General features: G+C 36.2%; 1 protein-coding gene across 2 annotated transcripts in view; it reads right to left on the bottom strand.

Moving 5' to 3' along the window:
- Positions 1-2,705: 2,705 nt before the first annotated feature.
- Positions 2,706-22,383, bottom strand: part of POU1F1 (POU class 1 homeobox 1) — a 33,048-nt gene continuing 13,370 nt past the window's right edge. For both annotated transcript variants that reach the window (XM_036757363.1, XM_036757362.1), the window contains 4 exons: positions 8,049-8,273; positions 5,693-5,857; positions 4,878-4,938; positions 2,706-3,484 (listed from right to left, as the gene is read on the bottom strand). In XM_036757363.1, the coding sequence (XP_036613258.1) occupies positions 3,289-3,484; positions 4,878-4,938; positions 5,693-5,857; positions 8,049-8,273 (647 nt within the window). In that variant the 3' untranslated portion in view covers positions 2,706-3,288. The remainder of the gene's footprint in view (positions 3,485-4,877; positions 4,939-5,692; positions 5,858-8,048; positions 8,274-22,383) is intronic.

Below are 22,383 nucleotides of genomic sequence, written 5' to 3'. Positions count from 1 at the left end.
TTCTACCAATTCTTTGACCTTTCTTTTCAATGTCCTTATAATGCCCCTGTTTCCAATCTCTGGGTCCACCACCAGAATCAGGAGACTCCTATGGATTCCTAGTTCAAAAATATCACAGTGCTTTCCAAACTAAGGCTAATGCACAAGGACAGTATTTAACATAACCAAAGAACTTTGCACCCAGGTAATTTAGCCAACAATACCACATGCAACTCAGCAGCAATAACAAGTGCCAGCAAATGGCTTTCATCAAGGCAAACATGCAGAGAAACAGCTATAATTCCAAAGGCATTCTGCTTGTATATCAAATAGGCAACTATATAACAGTATTCATTTTGGCATTATCAAATACAAAGTGTTATTGTTCATATGCAATAGAGTATTGGAGAGGTTATCAATGGAAACTGAATCTCAAGATATTGTTTTAAATTCAATGACAAATATAAAATAATATTCAGAACAAAAATCACTTGGATTTAAATGATAAGAGATAAAATATAATATAACCATAAATAAAAGTATCCTTCAAAATAAAATTCCGTGCCAAAATTGATGGACATAGAAAAAATCCAGCAAAAAAAAGATTTAAATTAAATATTCAATAGTCTGTATAAATATATAAATAACACTATATATATAATTATCCAAAAAAGTAAATTCAATATTTAACAATCTTTCTTAAAAGTATTCAGTTGCCAAAGACACTTTATATTCAAGCTATATTTTTTTTAAAAGAATGAAAGTCAAAAAAATTTAAAAATTACAATTTTTTATACTCTCTGTGTTATAATGTAGGAAATTCCCCTTGAGAGAAACAGTAGAGGAAAAAAAATAGTATTTAAACTCTCAAAGCAGGGAAAAGGGTGGAAAATGGTCCCCTAAACTAAAGGCCTTTCACCATCCTAATTGCCCTCTCTAAACATGCTACAGCTTATCAATACCCTGCTAAAATATGGTGCTCAGAACTGGGCCCAGTATTTTACATGCAGAAAGACTAGGACGGAGGGATAATGTGATCTCACAATCCTAGACATAGTGATAGAGTATAAGATTGCATTGACGTTATCCGCTATCACAGGCCTACACAACATGTGGCCCATGGGTCACTCGCAACCCGCCAAAGGATTTCCAATGGCGGGTGAAAAGTGTAGGGTTGCCACTGCACATGCTCCTGTTTGTCGCATGACCTGCAGCAACCAACTATTGTCAGTCTGTCTCTAGTCTAACCAATCCTCTGCACAAAGAAGGTCAGCCTGTTTTAATTTTGGCCCCTACCTACTACCCGGTTGTGCACGTCTGACCTTCCATATCACACTGTTGATCTAGATTGAGCTTGCTGTCTGCCTAAACTGCCAAGTTTTGTTTGTTTTTTTTTTTTTCAAATTGCTGCCTACCCATTCACAATACCTTATGCAAAAGCAAAAAGGGACTAGAACTTTTAATTGGTTGAATGCTTATGATAATTCCTACCTTACATTTGCTTAATTCAATTCATCAATAATTTATTAAGCATTTTCTATGTGCCAGACACTTTACTGGATATTTGGGATGCAAAGACAAAAACAAAACCACTCATCCTTTCACTAGCTACTGAAATTTTATATTTTCCAGTTTACAAGAGACTTTCACTTAAGTTATTTCATTTAATCCTAACAGTTTCATGAATAGGCAGGGCATTACCCCTACTTTGTAACCAGATTATGACTTACCCTGAGTCACATAAGTAGTATGGCAAAACCAAGAGTTGGATCTAGCTCATCTGACTTCAGTTTAGCATCCCAAAAATCTTAATGCTGGACCTGCACTGAGACTTTTGAGAGTCCCTATATGTTGAAATAAAACCAAAGCACATTTGGAGTGTCAGATAGCATACAGAGCAGGGGCAATCACATTGGCATGGAAGACGAAACCGCAAGAGGAAAGGTTGGGGAGGGGTTGTTTTAAAAAAATCAGTTAACAAATATTTATTAAATGCCTATGTGGGAGGCACTGTGCTAAGTTCTGGGAATATGAGGGATTATAAACTACAGTTCCTGCTCCTAAGGAACCCTTAGTCTAAGGAAAGGAAAAATGAAAGAAAATTGTCAAGTTACTTCCCCTGAGGATAACTGCTAGTACTTTCAGGATTTGGTCTATTAGCACGGACTTTAAAAAGCATGAGACTGCGGAGGGTATGGTTTATTTAGTAAGTACGCTTAAATTACAACTAAGAAAATATATACTTAAATACACATTTATATAAAATAATGCAGGCAAACACACCACACCCATAAAAAGCAAAATGTTACTTTGTGGATTTATTTGTCATGACAGTCTGCCACTATTTCCAAGTTTCAAATAGTTCGTTCTTGAAAATTAAATAAGTTCTACCCAACTACGTGCCTATGAGTTGAAAGAAAAACATTGGGCAAACCTAGCCTTTTCATTGCTTTTCATTGCAGTGTAAGCTGCTAATGTTGGCCTTTTATGAGAAGACACCATCTCAGAGGAAATCAGAAGGGCAGGCTGGGTTTGTAACAGAATAGGTTATAACAGTAAACAAGCATATAGCCACAGCTAACAGAGGTTGTCTATTCAGATGGATATACGGGATGAATGTGCTATAGTTAATCTCCAAAGATTTTAATGTCTGGAAAGAATAACTAGTAAATTCATAAAGCAGAGTTTTGTTTAGAGTTCTTGAATGTTAATACACCTCATGCCTTAATTAGGGGTATTAGCAGATGAAAATATTGACTTTCATCCTAGCTAATATGAAAATTCTAACACATTTGAAGAAATTTGAAACATAACTGTTCACTGCTCATCACGACTGAATCTTTAAAGAAGTGCACAAATTTTGATTCAAATAAACTATAGGAATTGATAATAGAAATGTAACTGACACTCTAGTTAAAAAAAATTTTTTTTATCACTCTTCCTTGTTGGTAATAGCCTTTCATTGTTTATCTGATACCTCAGAAGCTTAGAAATAAAGACATGCTAAGCAGCCTGTGTGAAAACAAACCTGTACACTAATATGTCTCCATGTGTGAATGTCACATTATTCCCATAAATGGCCAAGTTTTGCTTAAAATGTATCATGTCTTATGAACATAAATATTTTAAGTGAAAATATAATTTTATAACAAGTTTTGAATGATTTTAAAGAAATAAATTAGACAATATAATAATTTACTTTCCACAATTATGTTTGGGAAGAAGCAACTTTCTAAATTTTGGCAGGGAAAATGAATGACAGAGAGATCCACTTCTCTAAGATGGCACATCTCATCTATACTCCTGATGCTACTTAACAATAGAGGGAAATGAACTCTGGTGTAAACTTGTTTTCACTCTTTTTTCTCTCTGTCTTCTGTTGCAAAACCAAACTCTCACTACTTCTTTCTCCAGATTCAAGCCCTCAGCCATCCGCATAATCTCTTGAGAAGAGGGTTTGCTTTGTCCTCCAAAATATCTTTCGAGAGCTTCCTTGGCAGCAATGCTGGAAAAAATAAAATAGTCTCATTTAAATGAGAATTGGCAGATCAAAATATCTATTCCTTTTGGTGCTAAATTCCTAAAAAGGATCTGAAAATAATTTTTAAGAATTTGAAAATATTTGGAATGCTAGAACCCTTCTTAATATGCTCATCTAAAATCTTAAAGGTTTGTAATAGTATTATAGCCAAAAATGGACTTCTCTTTACTATGCAAACCCAGCAAGAGAGCAAGGGAATTACAGATCACTGGTTTCCTTTTTTTATACCAGGAGAGGGCACTACATTCTTCACAAGAGAAATAAATTTCTAGGCCCTTTTATTTAGAGACTACTGAATTTTCAGTCAAACATTTATACCAATCTAAAGCATTTGGAAGATATAGTGATTTGAGAAATATAAACAGGAAAAAAATCCTATCCAGCAACGCTTCTTTTATCTGTGTTTGTATCTCAGATCTTCCCCTGTGTGACCCTGGAAGGAACATGTGAACACTCTGGGCCTCAGTTTCCATTTGCAAAGTGAGAAGGTTGGAGTAGGTGATCTGTAAAGTTCACCTCTAAGTCTGTGCTCTGATTGCAGGGTAACTCCAAGAATGAGGGGTTTGTGGCCAGTCACACCTCAGTGTGAAATCAAGAATCTAGAAAAGAGAAACTGGAGCATGAACAGTAATCTTAAAGCAGCCTGGCCTCTTTTTGTTGTTGTCTGTTTGTTTTACTTCTTACTTTTATTTGCTTGTGAGGCCTAGAGGATCTTGGGGCGCTGAACTGTAGTACATCAGACCCACATAATTCTTTGAAGTTTGTTGTCATGTATTTTTTTAAATGGTTTAACTGGGAACATAAGTGGACTATCTCAAATCCACTGGAATTAAAGATTTTCTAGCCCTAAGTGAAATCAAGGCTTTGGAACAAGCATATGTATTCTGCCAGGAGGAGGAAGGAGTCCAGAGACAAAGTCTTTATGGTCTCTAGGTAGCAGGTTGGCTGCTTTGTGTTCCAAAATATAGAGCCAACAAACTTTTCACTTCTCTATTAGACTGTGAGCCACCTGAGGTCTGCTGTGTGTGTGTGCTGGGTGCTTAGCAGTGTTTCACACATAGCCTAATAAATGTTTATTGCCTGCCTGGTTGACTTTTGGAGGAAAGAAATGCTTTTCCCTAGTCAGATGACCATGTAAGGTTAAACCTTTCTAAAAGAGCTGAAAGTTAGCCTTTGAGGCCCAAGCTAAATAAGAAACTCCTGAGAGTATTCCTTTTCTTGTGAAGAAGTGGTGGCAACTCAGCTAAAGGCTCAAGCCCACAAAGAAGGTAACTGCACTTGGCAAATAAATATATTTTACCCTCTAATAAACTACTGCATTTTATTGGCAACTTTAACGTCTCAATTGGATAATTACCTTATGGTTGTTCGCCTTTTCCTTTTCCGTTCATTTGCCCCCACTTTATCGTTGTATAAAGCTATATTTATGGAAAACAAAGAAGAATACACACAGAGAGGACAACTATTTATGACATTCAATTTCTTTAAAACATTATAGAATCAAACCTTATAATATTTTCTTTAAATGTTCTGGTGTCTATGCAAGTAACTAATTTAATATTGAATAAAATTACTAGGAAAATTATTAAAGTGATAAACTTTACAGCAATTATTTTCTATTTTAGCAATTTACGTAGTGCTCTAAGATACAAAACTATGTTCTTAAATTCTAGGTCTTTATACCCTACTCTCACTTCATGATCCTTTTAACCATTAATGTGAGAGTTATTTTAGCAATTTAATAGTTAGCTGCCTCAAAAGCAACTCTATTTTTACTTGGGAGATTTGCATTGTGTAACGCTTTAACTAATATCAAGTTAAGAACAGATTCATATATTATCGTATTCATACATTACACTTACAAAGGAGAGGAGAAACTATCTAAATGAGTTTCAATTTCACCTCCTTACCTACTATCATTTTTCTTTAATATTTTTCTTCCAAGAAGTTTATTCATTCATTGCTAAATGCTGTTTTCCTTTAAAACATTTATTTCTATACTTGAGTTCTTTGTTTCTAAGGAGAGAATCTGAGGTAGCTGAATGCCCATTTAAAAAATCTCTTTTAACATTACAGAAGGGGGGAAAGTTCTTCATTTATCATTAATCTTCCCACAAAGGAGTTATTGATACGCTTAAAACTCTAGAAACTGCAGAAATGTAGCTGTGGTACCTCCTACTTGCTCAGCTTCATCCAGCCATTTGGATAATATTGATTTTAGTTTGCAAGCATTTTTAAAACTGAGCTGCAGGTTTTCAAATCGGCAAATAGTTGTTTGACTGAATTCAGAGCCGTGCACTGCAGCCAGGGCCTCCCCAACATTTGTCTGGGTGTAGCCTGTAAATGAACAACAGTAAGAAGGACAATGACAGCAACAGTAACATTATTTTACTAGCAGGAGTTCTGAACCTTTTTGTGTGTGTCATGGACTCCTTTTCAAGACAGGTGGAGTCTATGGACCTCTTATGAGAATAATTTTATTTTTATTATATTGTTGTTGATTTTATTCTGAGTTTGAATACAGCCTCACACACCTGCTACCCTGAGTCAGTCACTTAACCTTTGTATGCTTCTGTTTGCCTTAGTTTCTTCATCTGTAAAATGGGAACAATTATGGTCCCTACTTCACATAAAATGAGTTAATATTTGTAAAGAACTTTGCAAATCTTAAAGTGTTATACAAATTCTAATGATTACTATAATAATTATTATCATTAAATGCATAAAAATAGATAAGATTTCAAGTGAAACCAATTATATTGAAATAGTTATTAATATTTTTTAAAACTCTAGGTTGGCTTCCCCTTCCTTCCCCTCACAGTAGAGGTATTTCTTTACACTGGTCATTGGTAAAAATCTTCAATAATCTTCCTTTGTCTATTATTAAATGTTGTTTATTAATTATGTTAGCAATTAAAAATTAATGGTAATTTTGATTATTTAACAGGCTCCAACAAGTGTTTGAGAGGTACAGGAAATGAAAAGTACAACCAGAAATCATTGATTCTCTTTTGAAAGTATCAAGCTGTATGCAACCAGTAAATGAAATAATTTTTCTCCACTACAAGGGAAAAAATTTTCCCTTGCTGTACCTGCCATTTGTATTATTCAGGTAAACAGAATACTAGGCTTTCACAAAGACATCTTAAGCCAAAGATCTTGTTTTGGATCGATTAATATATTGGTTAACCTGGTTAACATATCATGATAATATTATGTTGGGTAATATTCATGATACCCAATAAAGTAAGTATTTGTTTTCTACTTTGATGAAATGATGTAGAAAAATTAATTTCTCAATCAGGAAGTTTAAAATTGAATTGTTTGGTACCAATAAGGACTAGAAAGTATCTCTTATTTCCTTTATGTAACATGCTCATTAGGAAACACAGGCTATAGATGAGAATATTTATTCCATTCATTGGAAATTATTTTTGATTTCTTATCAAGAGGGATGGAGTCACAAAAATGATCCAGAACCACTTTGTACTCCAAGTACATAAATAAGATAAAGCATGAAAAGCAGATGAACAATATCAGCAGTTCATATAAATGGAAAACTGAAACTCTATATTGTTTAGATGCCAGGTGCTGTTTATATTCACAATTCTCTGTAATTACATAATATTTTTGTGCCTGAGGCAAAAAATTGAATTCTTATGATTCACTACAATGAATGTCAACATGAAATAAATAATTGTCCATTCAAAAAGGAGAATGATATTATAGAATATGAACAACCATTATGATGATATGAACAATCTTTTTTTTTCTATTTTGAAAATAGTCTACATTGAAAATTGTTATGGCTACTTTTAGGATTAAAATATTGGAATGGTTGTAACTCCCTCTGTACCCCAATAAATCTCCAGGTGAGGAAGGCAGAAGAAATGTTGGTATTTTAACCAACTTTAAACTTAGGCTACCACAAACATGTCAGCATGTAGGACCCATTGGAACTTTTTTTTTGTTTGCATGTTTCCTTCCCTCCCTTAGAAAAAAGCATCTCAGAATCTTTCCTCTTATTTTTTTTTCATTTTCCATCTTTATGATCATGATGCCATAACAGACAGGATAGTACATATTTTTGCAATAATTTTCCAGCTCTTTCCATATAAAATCAGCTCTGAGGTTGATTATACAACACTTGCTTAACCTGCCCATGAGGTTCACAACACTATTTCCTGCTCTGTAATCATTAATGATCTCAAATTTGCCACTATTTTGGCACATTTCATCATCAACGTTAAGAAGCAGGTAATTATTTTGGAGTATATACAGCCTATAGAGAACCTGGCATTTTTATTTCTTTCTGAATTGTTAGTGCTTTTTTAGAGCTGAATCAGTCAGGACATTCATGTGTGTACCCTGATGGTTACACTGCAAGATGGTGTAAAGAGGGTTTGTTTAACTCTTTAACCTATGGTAGGATTGTAGAATTATATTCCCTGGCCCTCCACACTTATGTATGGATATTAAAACTTGATGGAACTCTATGACATAACTATGATTCATAGCAAACACATACCTAATTTAATTCTCCTCAATTTGAACTCATTGGCAAACTTTTCTAGTTCTTGGATTTCAGGAGAATCCATGTCGGTTGGTTCTTCAACTGATTTGCTTTTTCGATGGAATTCTTGCTTAAAGTCAATGGCCGTGGGGTCATCTCCCAGGAGAGGCTGATGCATGGGAGGAAAACCATGACTCAAGGCATGGTCAGGAAACTTATAAAGGCAAGGGGTTAAGCTACCTGCTAGAATAATATAAAAGAAAGAAAGAACTAGGTAAAATAATCCTTCATTTCACCACTACCACTACTACTACAATCTACTTACTAGTACTACACCCACTACCAGTACTTGTACCAATACTACCATAACTGCTACTGGGGCTTCTACAGACACATAATAGCACGCGCACACACACACACACACACACACACACACACACTTTTTACCTAAGTCCTAGTACGCTTTGCAATATAGTTTATTTTGCTTTTGTGAAATTACACAGAAGTGCTTTTGCTTTCATTGACAAATGGCAAGTGGGGAACACAGGCAACATTCAATAAAGGTAAGCAACTTTAAAATTTCAGATGTGAGTATTCTTATGTTTAAAAATCATGATTCTTTAATTAAAAAGAAGGCAAAAAGAATTTTTTAAAAAATATTGGCAAGAAGATTCTAGCATTTACTATAAAATAATAAAGATTTTGAAAAGTTACATAAAAATTGCCTGTCAGGATTTCTTAAGAAATAATTATTAGATACAAGTGACTCACTTCCTAATTATCCATTTAATGACTTACAAGTAAAGTAGGAAGGTGGGAAAGGAACAATCCTAGATAAACCACAAACTGGAGGATCAATTCATGAATACTGGAGAGCTGACTGTACAGAAAGGTTAAATCACTTAAAGGGGGGGTCAAACAAATAGGCAATAAGACAGAAGAAAAAGACATGCTTTCTAATGTTCTGGGTGCTAATATATTCCACCTCATCAAACAGAAAATCTGCATAAAGGACTTTGAGACTGTTACTATTATTTTGTGTTGAGCACTTTTTAGTAGGCATCACCCAGGAGATGAGGCCACTGAGAAGGAATGTCTGCTAGTAAGACAGGAGGCCTCCCATTCTTTTGATTGACAGAATCACACTACATTGTTTTTATATTTTTCCTTACAATCATGATGTTGTGGCACTCATCAGTGGAGCCTCCACTTCCAATTTACATTTAATTGTGGATTATGCAAGTGAGAAATTCTGTTGTACAAAAGTAGTAAATAAATTAGCTATGTTCCTGATGGGGTGTAAATAATTAACATTAAGGGAAGAAGGAAATAAAAATCATCTTCCACAAATGACTCAAAATATTTGCTTCAGAATTTCATGCTTCTTGATTATTTCACAAACATTCAGAAATCTAAAGCATGTATAATAGCATCGCATTTTCCTGGAATGTGATGTGGAAAACCTGATATGTTGAGAAAAGGAGCAAGTAGGTAAGAGAATTGGCAATTTTTATGATTCAAAGATAGTTTCACATGGCTTCCTGGTTCTTATAGACCGAGGATTCTTAACCTTTTTTTGTGTCATGGACCCTTGAGGCCTATAGACCTTTCTCAGAATAATATTTGGTTGCTTATATTCACAACTGAAAGAAATGCTAAATTTCAGTTAGATGTTAGTGAAAATAAAAATCTAAGTTAATAGAACACCTGAAGACTGTCTACAGATCCCTGGATTCCAAGTTAAGACCCTTTGTCATGGTCTATTAGTTTAAAAACAATCACCCATACAAGGGGATGCCTTATTAAAAAGTAAGAAACAAAAGTTAAGACAAAGAGGTAGAATGCGTATTGCTTTACTTTTTAAAACAGAATCCAGTTTTACCTATTATGTTGCTGGGATTTTTCAGAAAGTTTTCCACTTAATGCTTTCTACCTTGGGGGTACTCAGAGGATCTCAGGACCATAGGTTTAGAAATGAACATGTACTCATCTGGTCAACTCTGTAGAATAACTTGGGAGTGTGGAACAGAGATCACATTGGAAAATTCCCCTTGCAGTTGTTTTAGAGTGGCATTTATAGTGAATACTTAAACATTGCTAAGCAATCTGGACAGAATAGTTCTGATAACATAAATGAAAAGAAATGTTCATGTAAAAGAAAAAATAATTGATGAGTTAAATATGAATTACATATGTATGTATATATGTATATATACACATATATGTATATTACAAGTTTTACTCAAAGTAAAATAAACACTAATCATCCATAGCAATGTTAAACTGATTTTACTCATGTTTCATTATTAGGTTCATGTTTTTCAGTAGTTTTCATATACTTCATTAGATGAATTTGTTTCATTATCATGACTGTATCTCTAATTTAGTTTTCCTAAGAGATGCCAAGTCATTTAAAGTAATTAATCCATACTTAATTTATGTCAACTAATTTTTCTCTTACATAAACTCTTCATTGTGAACTCTTGCCCACCTCCAGCCAGATTTCTTAGCAACTTAAAAGAATTTTGTTTTACATTAATGTTGTTCTTGCCTGCCATGCTCCTATCATTATATGCCAGCAGTATCCATCTATGCATAGCATTATGCCTTCTTTCCCTCTAAGAATCTAACATTCTACCTATTACATGTTCCTTTAGGGATATTGGATAGAGGGTGGAATAGGCAGGTTTTGAACTAAATGAGTAAACATAGAGGGTTCGTGAGAAATGTTTGATGGTTTCCTATGGTGTAAGCATTACTGAGGGAGGGGTCAGTAACCCAAATGATCTGCAGCAAACTTCTCATGGCCAAAAACAAAAAAATACCATAAGGTCATTCGTATGGGGAAATCTGGGGGAAAGATATGAATTGATGACATGGAATATGTATAGTCATTTATCTTTCAAAGTGTTCTCACATTCATTACCTATTTGTATCCTCCTAACAACCTCATTAGTTAGACAAGGCAGGTATAATTATCTCTAGTTTACAGGTGGGGAATATAAGTCAGAGGGATGTCAAGTGATTTCTCCAACACCACACACAGAGTTAGTGGGAGATTTGGGACTCAGACCTGACTCCTTCCTTTTATACCTATCTTTGGTCCACGAAATGGCTTTCAGTTACTTTATCCACTATGTTTAGATATGTAACAACCAGCCTGTATTTACAAACACAGCTCATTTAATTGAGTAATGACAATTTTCTATACTTGATTTCATTAGCAAACTAATTTGTATGGGCAAACATTATTTACTTAAGATGTTATCCCACCATATTTCAAGAGATTTCCATGTGGCTTACTGATTAAAACATAATGCAAAATAAGACACATAAAGATAAAACAAAATAGGATCCTCTTAAATAGGGTGCCTTGAATATAATAAATATTTAATAAATAGTTGTAGCATTTTTTAAACAGGAGTAGATGATAGCAGGTATCTAAGATGAGTCAACTACTACTAAGAGGGCACTGAATTTGACTGTAAGATTCCTGACATCTGATATAGTAGAAGACACAGTGTTTTCAGTGTCTATCTAACTAGAGAAAAATATGCGGGTTTTTCAGCAAAACCATTTACTCACCTCAATGATTTTTTTTCATGTGACAGGTAAACACATCCCAACAGAAAAAATGCGGTGTTTTTCCCTATTAATTCATTTCTACAAATACTTATGGTATACCTGCTAAATTCAAGATACTGTGCTAGTTACTGCAATACAAAGACATCAGCCATATGTTAAGTACCATTTGTTTTGAGAGCTATATAGATGGCTAATCTTTCTACAGGCTCCATGTTCATTTGTTTAAAGATTACTTAGGAACATATGTGCAGCAAGGATGTTATAAACATTTACTAAAGTACTTCTAAGCACAAAAACCCACTGGCAATACCTGTTTGCATATGTAGCTACTTGAACAGATTTAGAAACTTTTTGATTATTCCCTACAGTACAAAATATATTCATCGGTCTTGAGTAAGTAACCCCCTATGTAATCTGAACATTTTTTCATACATCTGTGTTAGGATATAGTGGTGGTTTGGGTAGGGATATGAATCACTTCAAAGTAATAAAGGTAGAAAAAGAGAAGCACAAGATTTGCTTTGTACAGAGCTGATTTCATTCATTGCCTTGGGAAGGGACATGCTGCAGCAAGTAACACGTGAACCTGAGAGGAAATAGCTGATAATGCCCCTGGTATTGTGGGCTTGATCTCTTAAGGACAAGTGAAACAGAGACCCAGGTAAAACAGGCCGTGTTATCTTAAATGTCAGGAACATGTTTCCTCCCTTTGTTCTCCTCTTCCTTTTCCCTCTTCCCCACCAGAGTCTTGTCTGACTGATGTTTTACCATCGCTATTTCTCTCTCATAATAGGATAGCACTAAACGACTCCTCTTCACCCACAAAGAAAAATGTATAGCTAAATGGACAGCTTCTTGTGATGCAGAGGTAAATGCTTATTTCTTTGCCCTCTTCTAGTAGTTGACATGACCATGACATGAATAGGGCCCATCAGTGGGGCTAGGAATGAGGAGGTCTTACAGTGATAACAGCAACGGCAAGGACAACGACCACTCCACAGAATACAGGGTAAGGTATTTAGTAGTCTATACTGTTCCTTCACCTTATCTCTATTAACTACTCGTCCAGATGGTGATGACAAAGATGGGCTTGGTTCAAAGTAAGATGGGGACTGTAGTAAGGATAGCAATAATCTTTATCTTTTTAGTTACAACTTTTTTTTCATTATCATATCATTCCAAAGCAGTGAGCAATCTCTTTACTCCAACCTCAATAATTAAATGCAAAATTTTCCTTGTCTTTTCCTTGTCACTAAAATAATTAATATAGCACACATGTCATTTTTTCATTGCCAAAATGAGGCACTTCAAATCACAGAAATGCAGAATTGGAAATGCCCTAGTCCAATTTCTTCCCAAAGAATAAATCTTTTTTTATACACTATTGACAATCAGTTATCTAGCCTCCTCCTAAAGACTACTAGGGATGAAGAACTCACTGTCTTTTCCCAAGGCAACCCACTCATTTATTCAATAAATTCCAGTGACTTCCAATTACCTCTGAGATCAAATATAAATTATTCTGTTTAGCTTTTTAAGCTTTTCGTAATCTGGCCATGACCTCACTTTCTACCATCGTAGTACATTACCCCACTTCCTGAAGTCTATGGTCTCACTTAACTGACCTTCTTCCTCTGCCTCCCTCCCATATGTTACACTCCATGTTCTGTCAATTATTTTGCATTGGTCCTCTCTTAGTCACTTAGTCAGTCAGTAAAAATTTGCCAAGTGCATACTATGTTTTAGGCACTATACTAAGTAGTGGGGATACAAAGAAAGGCAAAAGACAATCTCTGCTCTCAAGGAGTTCAGTGTAATCCTGTACCTGGAATGCATTCTATTCTCACCTCTACCTCTTAAAATCTCTTGTTTCTTTCAAGATTCAATACAACTACTGCCTTCTACCTGGCACCCTTAGTGTTTAGTGCCCTCTTTCCCAAAATTGCCATGTATTTGTTCTGCATATATTCCATTTACATTTAATCATTTACATGTATTATTACCCCACAAAATGAAAGCTCTTTGAGGGAAGAGATTTGTTTCATTTTTTGTCTGTTTCCTTAGTGCCTAAGTTCTGTGTGGCCTTTAAAAAAATTAATCAGCCAGTGCCTTATTTTGATTACTATTACTTCTCATGCTTCATGGTGCTGCTAATATATTAAATTTTTATGTGAAGAAAGGAAGCTGAGTAAAGAATCAAACATATTATTATTGTCATCATTATTATTACTAATTATTGTCTATTGAAGCTGCAAGTCACCCTCATTTTGACAAACTATTTTCCTAAAAGAAATTTTGTATTAATTAGGGTTTATTGTAATCCTTGTCTTTTTCAAGATAAGGGGTAATTATTTTCTTTGAAGCATTATTTTTGTAACCTCATAATTTAATTTTCAAACACTCTCTTTTCTAGGTTTTTATGACACCACTCTCTCCTGGTTCTCATACCTGTGTGACTGCTGCTTCCCTTTTTTCTTTGCTACAACTTCATTTAAGTTAACCCTTGGATTTCTTCCAAGGGTTTTCCTGAATCCTCTTCTCTTTTCCATCTATGTTATTTTGCTTGATGATCTCATCAGCACCCATGAGTTCAATTTTCATCCTTTGGCAAATGATTCACAGATCTACATACCTACCCCTAATGTCTCTCCTGATCTCCAATCCAACATCAGTAACTGCCTATTGGACATCTCAGATTGGATGTCCTGTAGATATCTCAAACTCAGAATGTCCAAAAGAGAGCTCATTACCTTTTCTTCAAAACCCTTCCTTCTTCCAAGCTTCCCTAATACTATCAAGGGAACCATTTGGCCCACAACTTTGGTGTCATTTTCACTTCCTCTCCTATATTCATCCCACATGTCCAATCTATTGCTAAGTCTTGTTTCTACCTTCACAAAATTTCTTGCATACATCGCTTTCTCCCCACTCACACTGTCACCACCCAGATGCAGATTTTTATCACCTCATGCTTGGACTATTATGATAGCCTTTTGCTCAATATTGCTGTCTCAAGTCTCCAGGGGTGGGGAACCTGTGGCCGTGAGGCCAAATATGGCCCTCTAGATCCTCAAGTGTGGCCTTTTGACTGAATCCAAACTTCACAGAACAAATCCCTTAATAAAAGGAGTTGTTCTATAAACTTTGGACTCAGTCAAAAGGCCGCACCCAAGGACCTAGAAGGCCACATGTGGCCTCAAGGCTGCAGGTTCCACACCCATGCTCCCTCTTCCACTCAGCTGCCAAAGTGATTTTCCTAAAGCACGAATCTGACGATGTCACTCTCTTACTTAATAATGTCCAGTGGTGTCCATGAGGTACCACTCCTAGAATCAAAACAAAACTGTTTTACATTTAAAACCTTTCCCAACTTAGCCTCTTCCTTTTGTTCCATCCTTCTTACCACATATGTGAGTTTTGTGTTGGATTTTGCTTTCACCTTTCAGTGGCACCAGTTACAAATGGATGGGAACCAACTCGCACAACTCAGAGAAGGTTGTTAAATTTTCAATGTAAACATTTACACCTCAGAAATCTGAAAATACTTTATATAAATCAGGGTTTGATTTATTGTTTTGGTTATTGTCTTAATTTGCCACAATAATTGAGAAAATGTCAGCAATGAAGATTAAATTTTAAAAGCAAGTTGAGCATATTTATATATCTATATTTATTTTGTTCTGCTTTTTGGAGAAGCAGTTGTTAAGCATTTACTACCACATCCCTACATAGTGTTGTGTCTATCACATATATACATTTGTTGAGTATTTTACTGCTGAATGTTGAGAAATGGATGAGAGACTAATCACCTTTCTAATCCTTGGAATTATCTCCATCAACCTGAAATTATTGCAGAATACTTCTTTGTACACAGAAGGTACTTGATAAATGCTTGTTGATTAGTTGACTAATTATTCAAGAAAACCTTCCAAACTGAGAAGATTCCAGTTCCACTTGGGTATTTAAAAGATTCTCCTGTTCAACTTCAACCTCTGCAAACTTATCTGAATTCCCAAATTCACAAAATAAGACACAGAACAAATACGACATGCATTTGAAGAAAAGATAGGGGAAGAGTTATGCAATACAGTGTCAAAACATTTGCAGCTATATATTCAAGTATTGGAAAAATTCAAATATTTCACCATTAAGTATTTACTTAGAAAGTGCTATCAAAACAAACAAAGTCTTCCAAAAACTTGTATCCTCTCTTTTCTATTTTTGACCTCCTTATTTTATTTGCCTGGCAGTGGGATCTCAGGATCAAAAGGTATGAACGGTTTTGTCTCTGCCTTAGCATAATTCCAAAAAATTTTCCCCCCAAATAGTTGCAGCAATTTATAACTTTGCAAACTATTTATCAATGTGCCTGTCTTTCGGTAACCCCTCCACCACTGACTATTCCCAAATTTTGTCAACTTCGTTAATTTTTCTGGATATGAGGTGAAACCTCAGGGTTGTATTGGTTTGTTTTCTTTTATTATTGATAGTTGGTTCAATTTTTTATGTTGGTCAATAATAATTTGCTATTCTTCATATCATTTGACTATTTGTCCACTGGGAAATAATTTTTGGTGTTACTTGTTCACATTATTTCTCTATTTATTTATGACCTCAAATAAAGATGGTTTTCTAACAATGAGTAAGAAAGTAATACATTTTTGAAGGGAAAAACTTTTTGAAAAGCGATGCTTGGAAACATTTCTGTTGTTATGTGATATTGTTGCTGCAAATGACATGTCACCTATGAAAACTCTCATCTGCATACTGGAAAAACTTGGAAACATAATTTACTAACATGTTAAAAATCTCCCAAATGAAAAATTTCAATGTGTTTTGAAATCATTTGTTAAAAATATAAAAATGCAATACTTTAGTCTGAAGAACTAATTGATTGAAAGCAGGGAAATACTAAATTTACTAGCAATGTTTCAGCAAGTCTGTATCCATAATTGGGTAATAACAATTTAGATTTGAAGATCTTTCTTATCCATTAATAGGCCATGTGACCTGCTTACATCGCAGGAAGCCTAAGTCACATGTGGTGGGAGGAGCTTGCTGAGAGGAAAAGGAAAGAGCGCCACAGAAAACGAGGAGAGATCAGTTAGAACTGAGGGAAAGAGCAGACATGCTAGATGTGCTATGAGTGATTGTTGGTGGCAAAGCCCCAGCAGGGGGCAGGAAGGTTATGGGATGACTTGGCTCCCTTCTGTGATGTCATGTTTTAGATTCTTTGCTGATATTATAAAGTGAACTTACTGGTTCTGGAATTTGTTTGCTGCCTGAAGGGGTCAGACTTATTGGTTTTGGGACCTGGTTCTCTGGTGTCAGAATAAATGGTTTACTTCTTCTACCTTCTATATGGAGAGTCTTATATCTTGCGATACAGAACCACATAGGCATATTCACAATTATCGTCTATATTGTGATTATTGCCTTGCTAATACAAATTGGTAAATGAGATTGAAAAATGAGTCACATGATTTAGTAAATACAGCCAATGATGAATACCCAACCCACACTATAGTTTCACCTATAGACATTTCCTGATCTGTTTTCTGGACTAGTAGTATTCTTTATGCCTTAAAATTATATACAATATAGAAAACATTTATGGAGTTTATACTGTTTACCCAAGGAACTACACGGTTTGTCAGAAATGAGTAAACCTAATCAAGTATGACTTTGTACCAATGAACCTATCCTTGCTCTTAGTGTTTGCCTCTTCACTTTCTAAGTATTCACAAGCCAGTCTTTAAAATCCCTTTAATAATCTTTTCTAGAATTTTACCAGGAAATAACATAAAGTATGCACTTTGTTCTTTTTTTTTTTCTGAAAATTGGGATGATAACTGCTATTAAATTCAGACGTTTTCTTATGTAGCCATTGTTTTATGTGGTCATTTTGCTATTTCAAAAAAAAATGCCAAAGAAGGAAGTGTACCCAATTTAAATAGTAGTGTCAAATAATGACAATGTGAGGGAACAACTTAAAGATTTGAATTAAACTCATTCCTTAATTTTTCTTTCCTTTAGAAGAGTCACAGTAGATATGTAGGATTCCTAAGGCTCCTCACAATTTTTTTAAGTGTCTGAAGTCAGATTTTATTTTTTTATCTGTATATATTTTTATTTAATATTTTAGTTTTCAACATTGATTTCCACAAGATTTTGAGTTACAAATAGTCTCCCCATTTTTAACCTCCCCCCACTCCAAGAAGGCAGATATTCTAATTGCCTTGTTCCCCAGTCAGCCCTCCCCTCTTTCACCCCATTCTCCCCCCATCCCTCTTCCCCTTACTTTTTTGTAGGGTGTGATAGATTTCTATTCCCCATTCCCTATATATCTTGTTTCCCAGCTGCATGCAAAATATATTTTTTAATTTTTTCAAGCATATGCTTTTAAAACTTTGAGTTCCAAATTCTCTCCTCTCTTCCCTTCCCACCCACCCTCCCTAGGAAAGCAAGCAATTCAACATAGATCACACATGTATCATTATGCAAAACACTTCCACAATGCTCATGTTGTAAAAGGCTAACTATATTTCCCTCCATCCTATCCTGTCCCCCTTTATTCAATTTTCTCCCTTGACCCTGTCCCTTTCCAAAGGTGTTTGCTTTTGATTACCTCCTCCCCCTATCTGCCCTCCCTTCTATCATCCCCCCTTTTTTTATCCCCTTCCCCTTACTTTCCTGTGGAGTAAGATACCCAATTGAGTGTGTATGTTATTCCCTCCTCAAGTTGAATCTGATGAGAGTAAGATTCGCTCATTCCCCCTCACCTGTCTGCTCTTCCCTTCCAACAGAACTGCTTCTTCTTGTCACTTTTATGTGAGATAATTTGCCCCATTCTATCTCTCCCTTTCTCCCTCTCTCAATATATTCCTCTCTCATCCCTTAAATTTATTTCATTTTTTAGATATCATCCCTTCATATTCAACTCATCCTGTACCCTCTGTCTATATTCCTTTCAACTCCCCTAATACTGAGAAAGGTCTCCTGAATTACACACATCATCTTTCCATGTAGGGATGTAAACATAACAGTTCAACTTTAGTAAGTCCCTTATGATTTCTCTTTCTCATTTACCTTTTTATGCTTCTCTTGATTCTTGTGTTTGAAAGTCAAATTTTCTATTCAGCTCTGGTCTATTCATTGAGAAAGCTAGAAACTCTTCTATTTTATTGAAAGTCCATGCTTTGCCTTGGAGCTTTATACTCAGTTTTGCTGGGTAGGTGATTCTTGGTTTTAATCTTAGCTCCTTTGACCTCCGGAATATCATATTCCAAGCCCTTCAATCCCTTAATGTAGAAGCTGCTAGATCTTGTATTATCCTGATTGTGTTTTCACAATACTCAAATTGTTTCTTTCTGGCTGCTTGCAGTATTTTCTCCTTGACCTGGAAACTCTGGAATTTGGTGACAATATTCCTAAGAGTTTTCTTTTTGGGACCTATTTGAGGAGGTGATCGGTGGATTCTTTTTATTTTACCCCCTGGTTCTAGAATATCAGGGCAGTTCTCCTTGATAATTTCTTGAAAGATTACATCTAGGCTCTTTTTTTGATCATGTCTTTCAGGTAGTCCAATAATTTTTAAATATCTCTCCTGGATCTATTCTCCAGGTCAGTGGTTTTTCCAATGAGATATTTCACATTGTCTTCCATTTTTTCATTCCTTTCATTCTGTTTTACAATATCTTGGTTTCTCATAAAGTCACTAGCTTCCACTTGCTCCAGTCTAATTTTTACGGTAGTATTTTCTTCAGTGGTCTTTTGGACCTCCTTTTCCATTTGGCTAATTCTGCCTTTCAAGGCATTCTTCTCCTCACTGGCTTTTTGGAGCTCTTTTGCTATTTGGGTTAGTCTATTCTTTAAGGTATTATTTTCTTCAGTAATTTTTTTGGGTCTGTAATAGTAATTAAGGTGGGACTTTTTGCTTTTCTTCTCTTAAGTGCCTTTACTGATTCTGGCCTTTGTTTGAATGGTGCAGATAAAGAGGGATCTTTTTGTCTTGGTTATTTCTCAGCACAGAGACAATTGGGAGTCATTGATTTGTATATGCTGGGATACTGGAGATGGGGAACTATCCCACACCCATCCTGGGTGAGGTCAGAGTCCAACAGGAGATAATTGAGGACAGCTTGTGGTTTGACTTTTGGGGGCACACTCATGGAAGGAGTGTTGAGACTCTGGGTAAGCTGCAACTGCCCCCCAGCTTTACAACTCAGATGTTGGTTCTTCTCTGGTAACTATGTATTATTATTTGAAACAGACAAGGCGTGTCTGTTGACATTTCTAATTTGTTTGTATTTGCTTTAAAGTACAGTGTGCTGGCTTTTTCCTCCGAACTAAGTGAGTGATATTTGTGTGTTGGTTTGAAATAAGATTTTTAACCCCTTAATGCTATTTTCCTTAGTAAAGCAGATCAAAAGAATCTGTGTTGGCAGCTTTCTGTGTGCTGGCTGTTGGTGGATCTTACACCCCCACAGCAAGTTGTTGACTTGTTTTTCATGGTTTTCTTGCATCACTCTTTTCTCTTCCCAATTTTTCCTCTACTTCTCTTACTTGCTTTTCCAAATGCTTCTTGAGTTCTTCCATGGCCTGAGCCCAATTCATATCTTTCTTGGAGGTTTTTTGATGTAGGATCTTTGCCTTCGTTGGCTTCTTCTGGCTGTATGATTTGATCTTCTTTGTCACCAAAAAAGGAATCTAGAGTTTGAGTTTGAGTCTGAGCTCATTTTCACTGCCTGTTCATGTTCCCAGCCAACTACTTGACCCTTGAGTGTTTTTGTCGGGGTATGACTGCTTGTAGCTTTCAGAGCTACTTCTACTCCACCGTCACCCCAGGCTCTGTCACAGCAGGGCTCCTCCTCCCCCAGGAACTGCCAACCAGGACCGCAGTCCAGATCCAAGCAGGGCACAGCAAGAGAACCTGCCTTTGTGCCCACAAAGCGCTCCTTTCATTCCTGCTCTGATCTGCTGCTAGATTCCTCCCACCTTGTGAGCCAGGGACTCAGGAAGCTGCTGATGCTGGTGTTCTAATGGCAGCCTTAGGACTTCCTGCTGCTGCTACTGCCACAGCTGCATGAGCTCCTCCACCCCCAGAGCTAGTGGCCGGACAGCTCTAAACTCGATCCTGAAGTTTCCCCTTAACCTGCTCTTTGGTGTTTGTGGGTTGAGAAGTCTGGTAACTGCCAAAGTTCACTGTTTCATGGCCCCAAGACCTCTTCCGACTGGCTGACTCCAGGTCTAGTCAGTCCCAGTATGGCCCACACTGGGCTGCCCTCCACTCTCAGCACCATGCTATAGATCCTTCCCAGTGACCATCCAGGCTCTCCTGGGCTGGAGATATGTTTCCCTCTGCTATTTTGTGGGTTCTGCAGCTCTAGAATTTGTTCAGAGCCATTTTTTATGGGTGTTTGGAGGGATTTGCGGGGGAGCTTAAGCAAGTCCCTGCTTTCCTGCTGCCATCTTGGCTCTGTTCTCCCCGCCCCACCCCCCCCAGCTTCCTCACTGTTTAACAAGATCATTTCAAATGCCACCTCCTCCAAGGTGCCTTCCCTGCTTCCTTTCTCATTCAGGCCTCCCTCGTTTAACATTTTGTTTTATAACTGCTCAATGCACTTATTGTTCAAAATTGAATATTATATGCATCTCGTTTATGTCATATCTTCTTGCCAGACTGTAAACTCTTTGAAGGTAAGCACTGTACATTATCTAAGCTTTGTATCTCCCCAGTTTTGCAAACATTTGCAATTTTAAGGCAAGAAGAGATAAATACAGAGAGAATCATAAGTATAGTAAATCACACAGTAGGTATTTTGAATCCCCAACAGAGGTGCAAGATACATAAGAGACCATCTAATCTGATGTTTTAACTGTACTGATGAAAAAAAAATGAGGCTCAAGGAGGTGGGGCTATTTGCCCAAGGACATAAGGCTAGGTGGTACCAAAGCTGGGACTAGAACAGAGGCCTGGCCTTGGACTAAACAAAGCCTAGGTTCAGTCTCTGCCAGACTGGCAGACTGGCAGATGCCAGTGCTCTTGGGCAAATCACTTAACATTTCAGTGCTGCAGGCAACTTTCAAAAACTAAATGCAGATGAGTTGCCCACCTCCACTGATGGAGAGTGTTTCCACATCACAGACCCAGACAAGAGCAAAAATCTAAAACAACCTAAGTGCTTTTTGTGACACGGAATCTCCTGTCCCACAGAAGTACACTGAATTAAGCAGACAACCTTTAATGTATCACATCAGTGATTATTTTCCAATCCCAAAGTACTATTATTAATGAAATGTCTTCACTATATATAAGCCTTGCAGTGCATGCAATAAAATAACAACATTAAAATGAAGTAATTTCATATCATTTGAAATATAGTTTCCTTGGTATCTTCATTTTCATATAGAGTGTGATGCTGAGAATAGCTTTATAGCAGGTGACACAATGATTTCTGGGATTGCATGGAAGTGACTATGTTCCTGAATGTCTTGGGAATAAGGAGAGGTTTCAAATGACAGAACTAGGTTTCCATTTCTGTATTTTTATATCCTTTCTTTTTCATAACTGAAATTCTGTGTTTGACTACTCAATTTCTGCAGCCTCTGTGGAAATGGGGAGGGGCAAGGAGTGCAGATTCTAGACATTTCATTTGTCAAGTAGCAAATGATAATCCTGATCATGTGTCAAAATTTTGAAAAATTGTATATCATAAAACACTTTAATGTCATTTCTCTCTAAAAATAATACTGATAACATCTA

Source organism: Trichosurus vulpecula, chromosome 4 (assembly GCF_011100635.1).
Source record: "Trichosurus vulpecula isolate mTriVul1 chromosome 4, mTriVul1.pri, whole genome shotgun sequence".
Taxonomy (NCBI): Eukaryota; Metazoa; Chordata; class Mammalia; order Diprotodontia; family Phalangeridae; genus Trichosurus; species Trichosurus vulpecula.
Note: the sequence above shows the minus strand (reverse complement) of the source record. Positions and strands in the feature narration are given on the sequence as shown.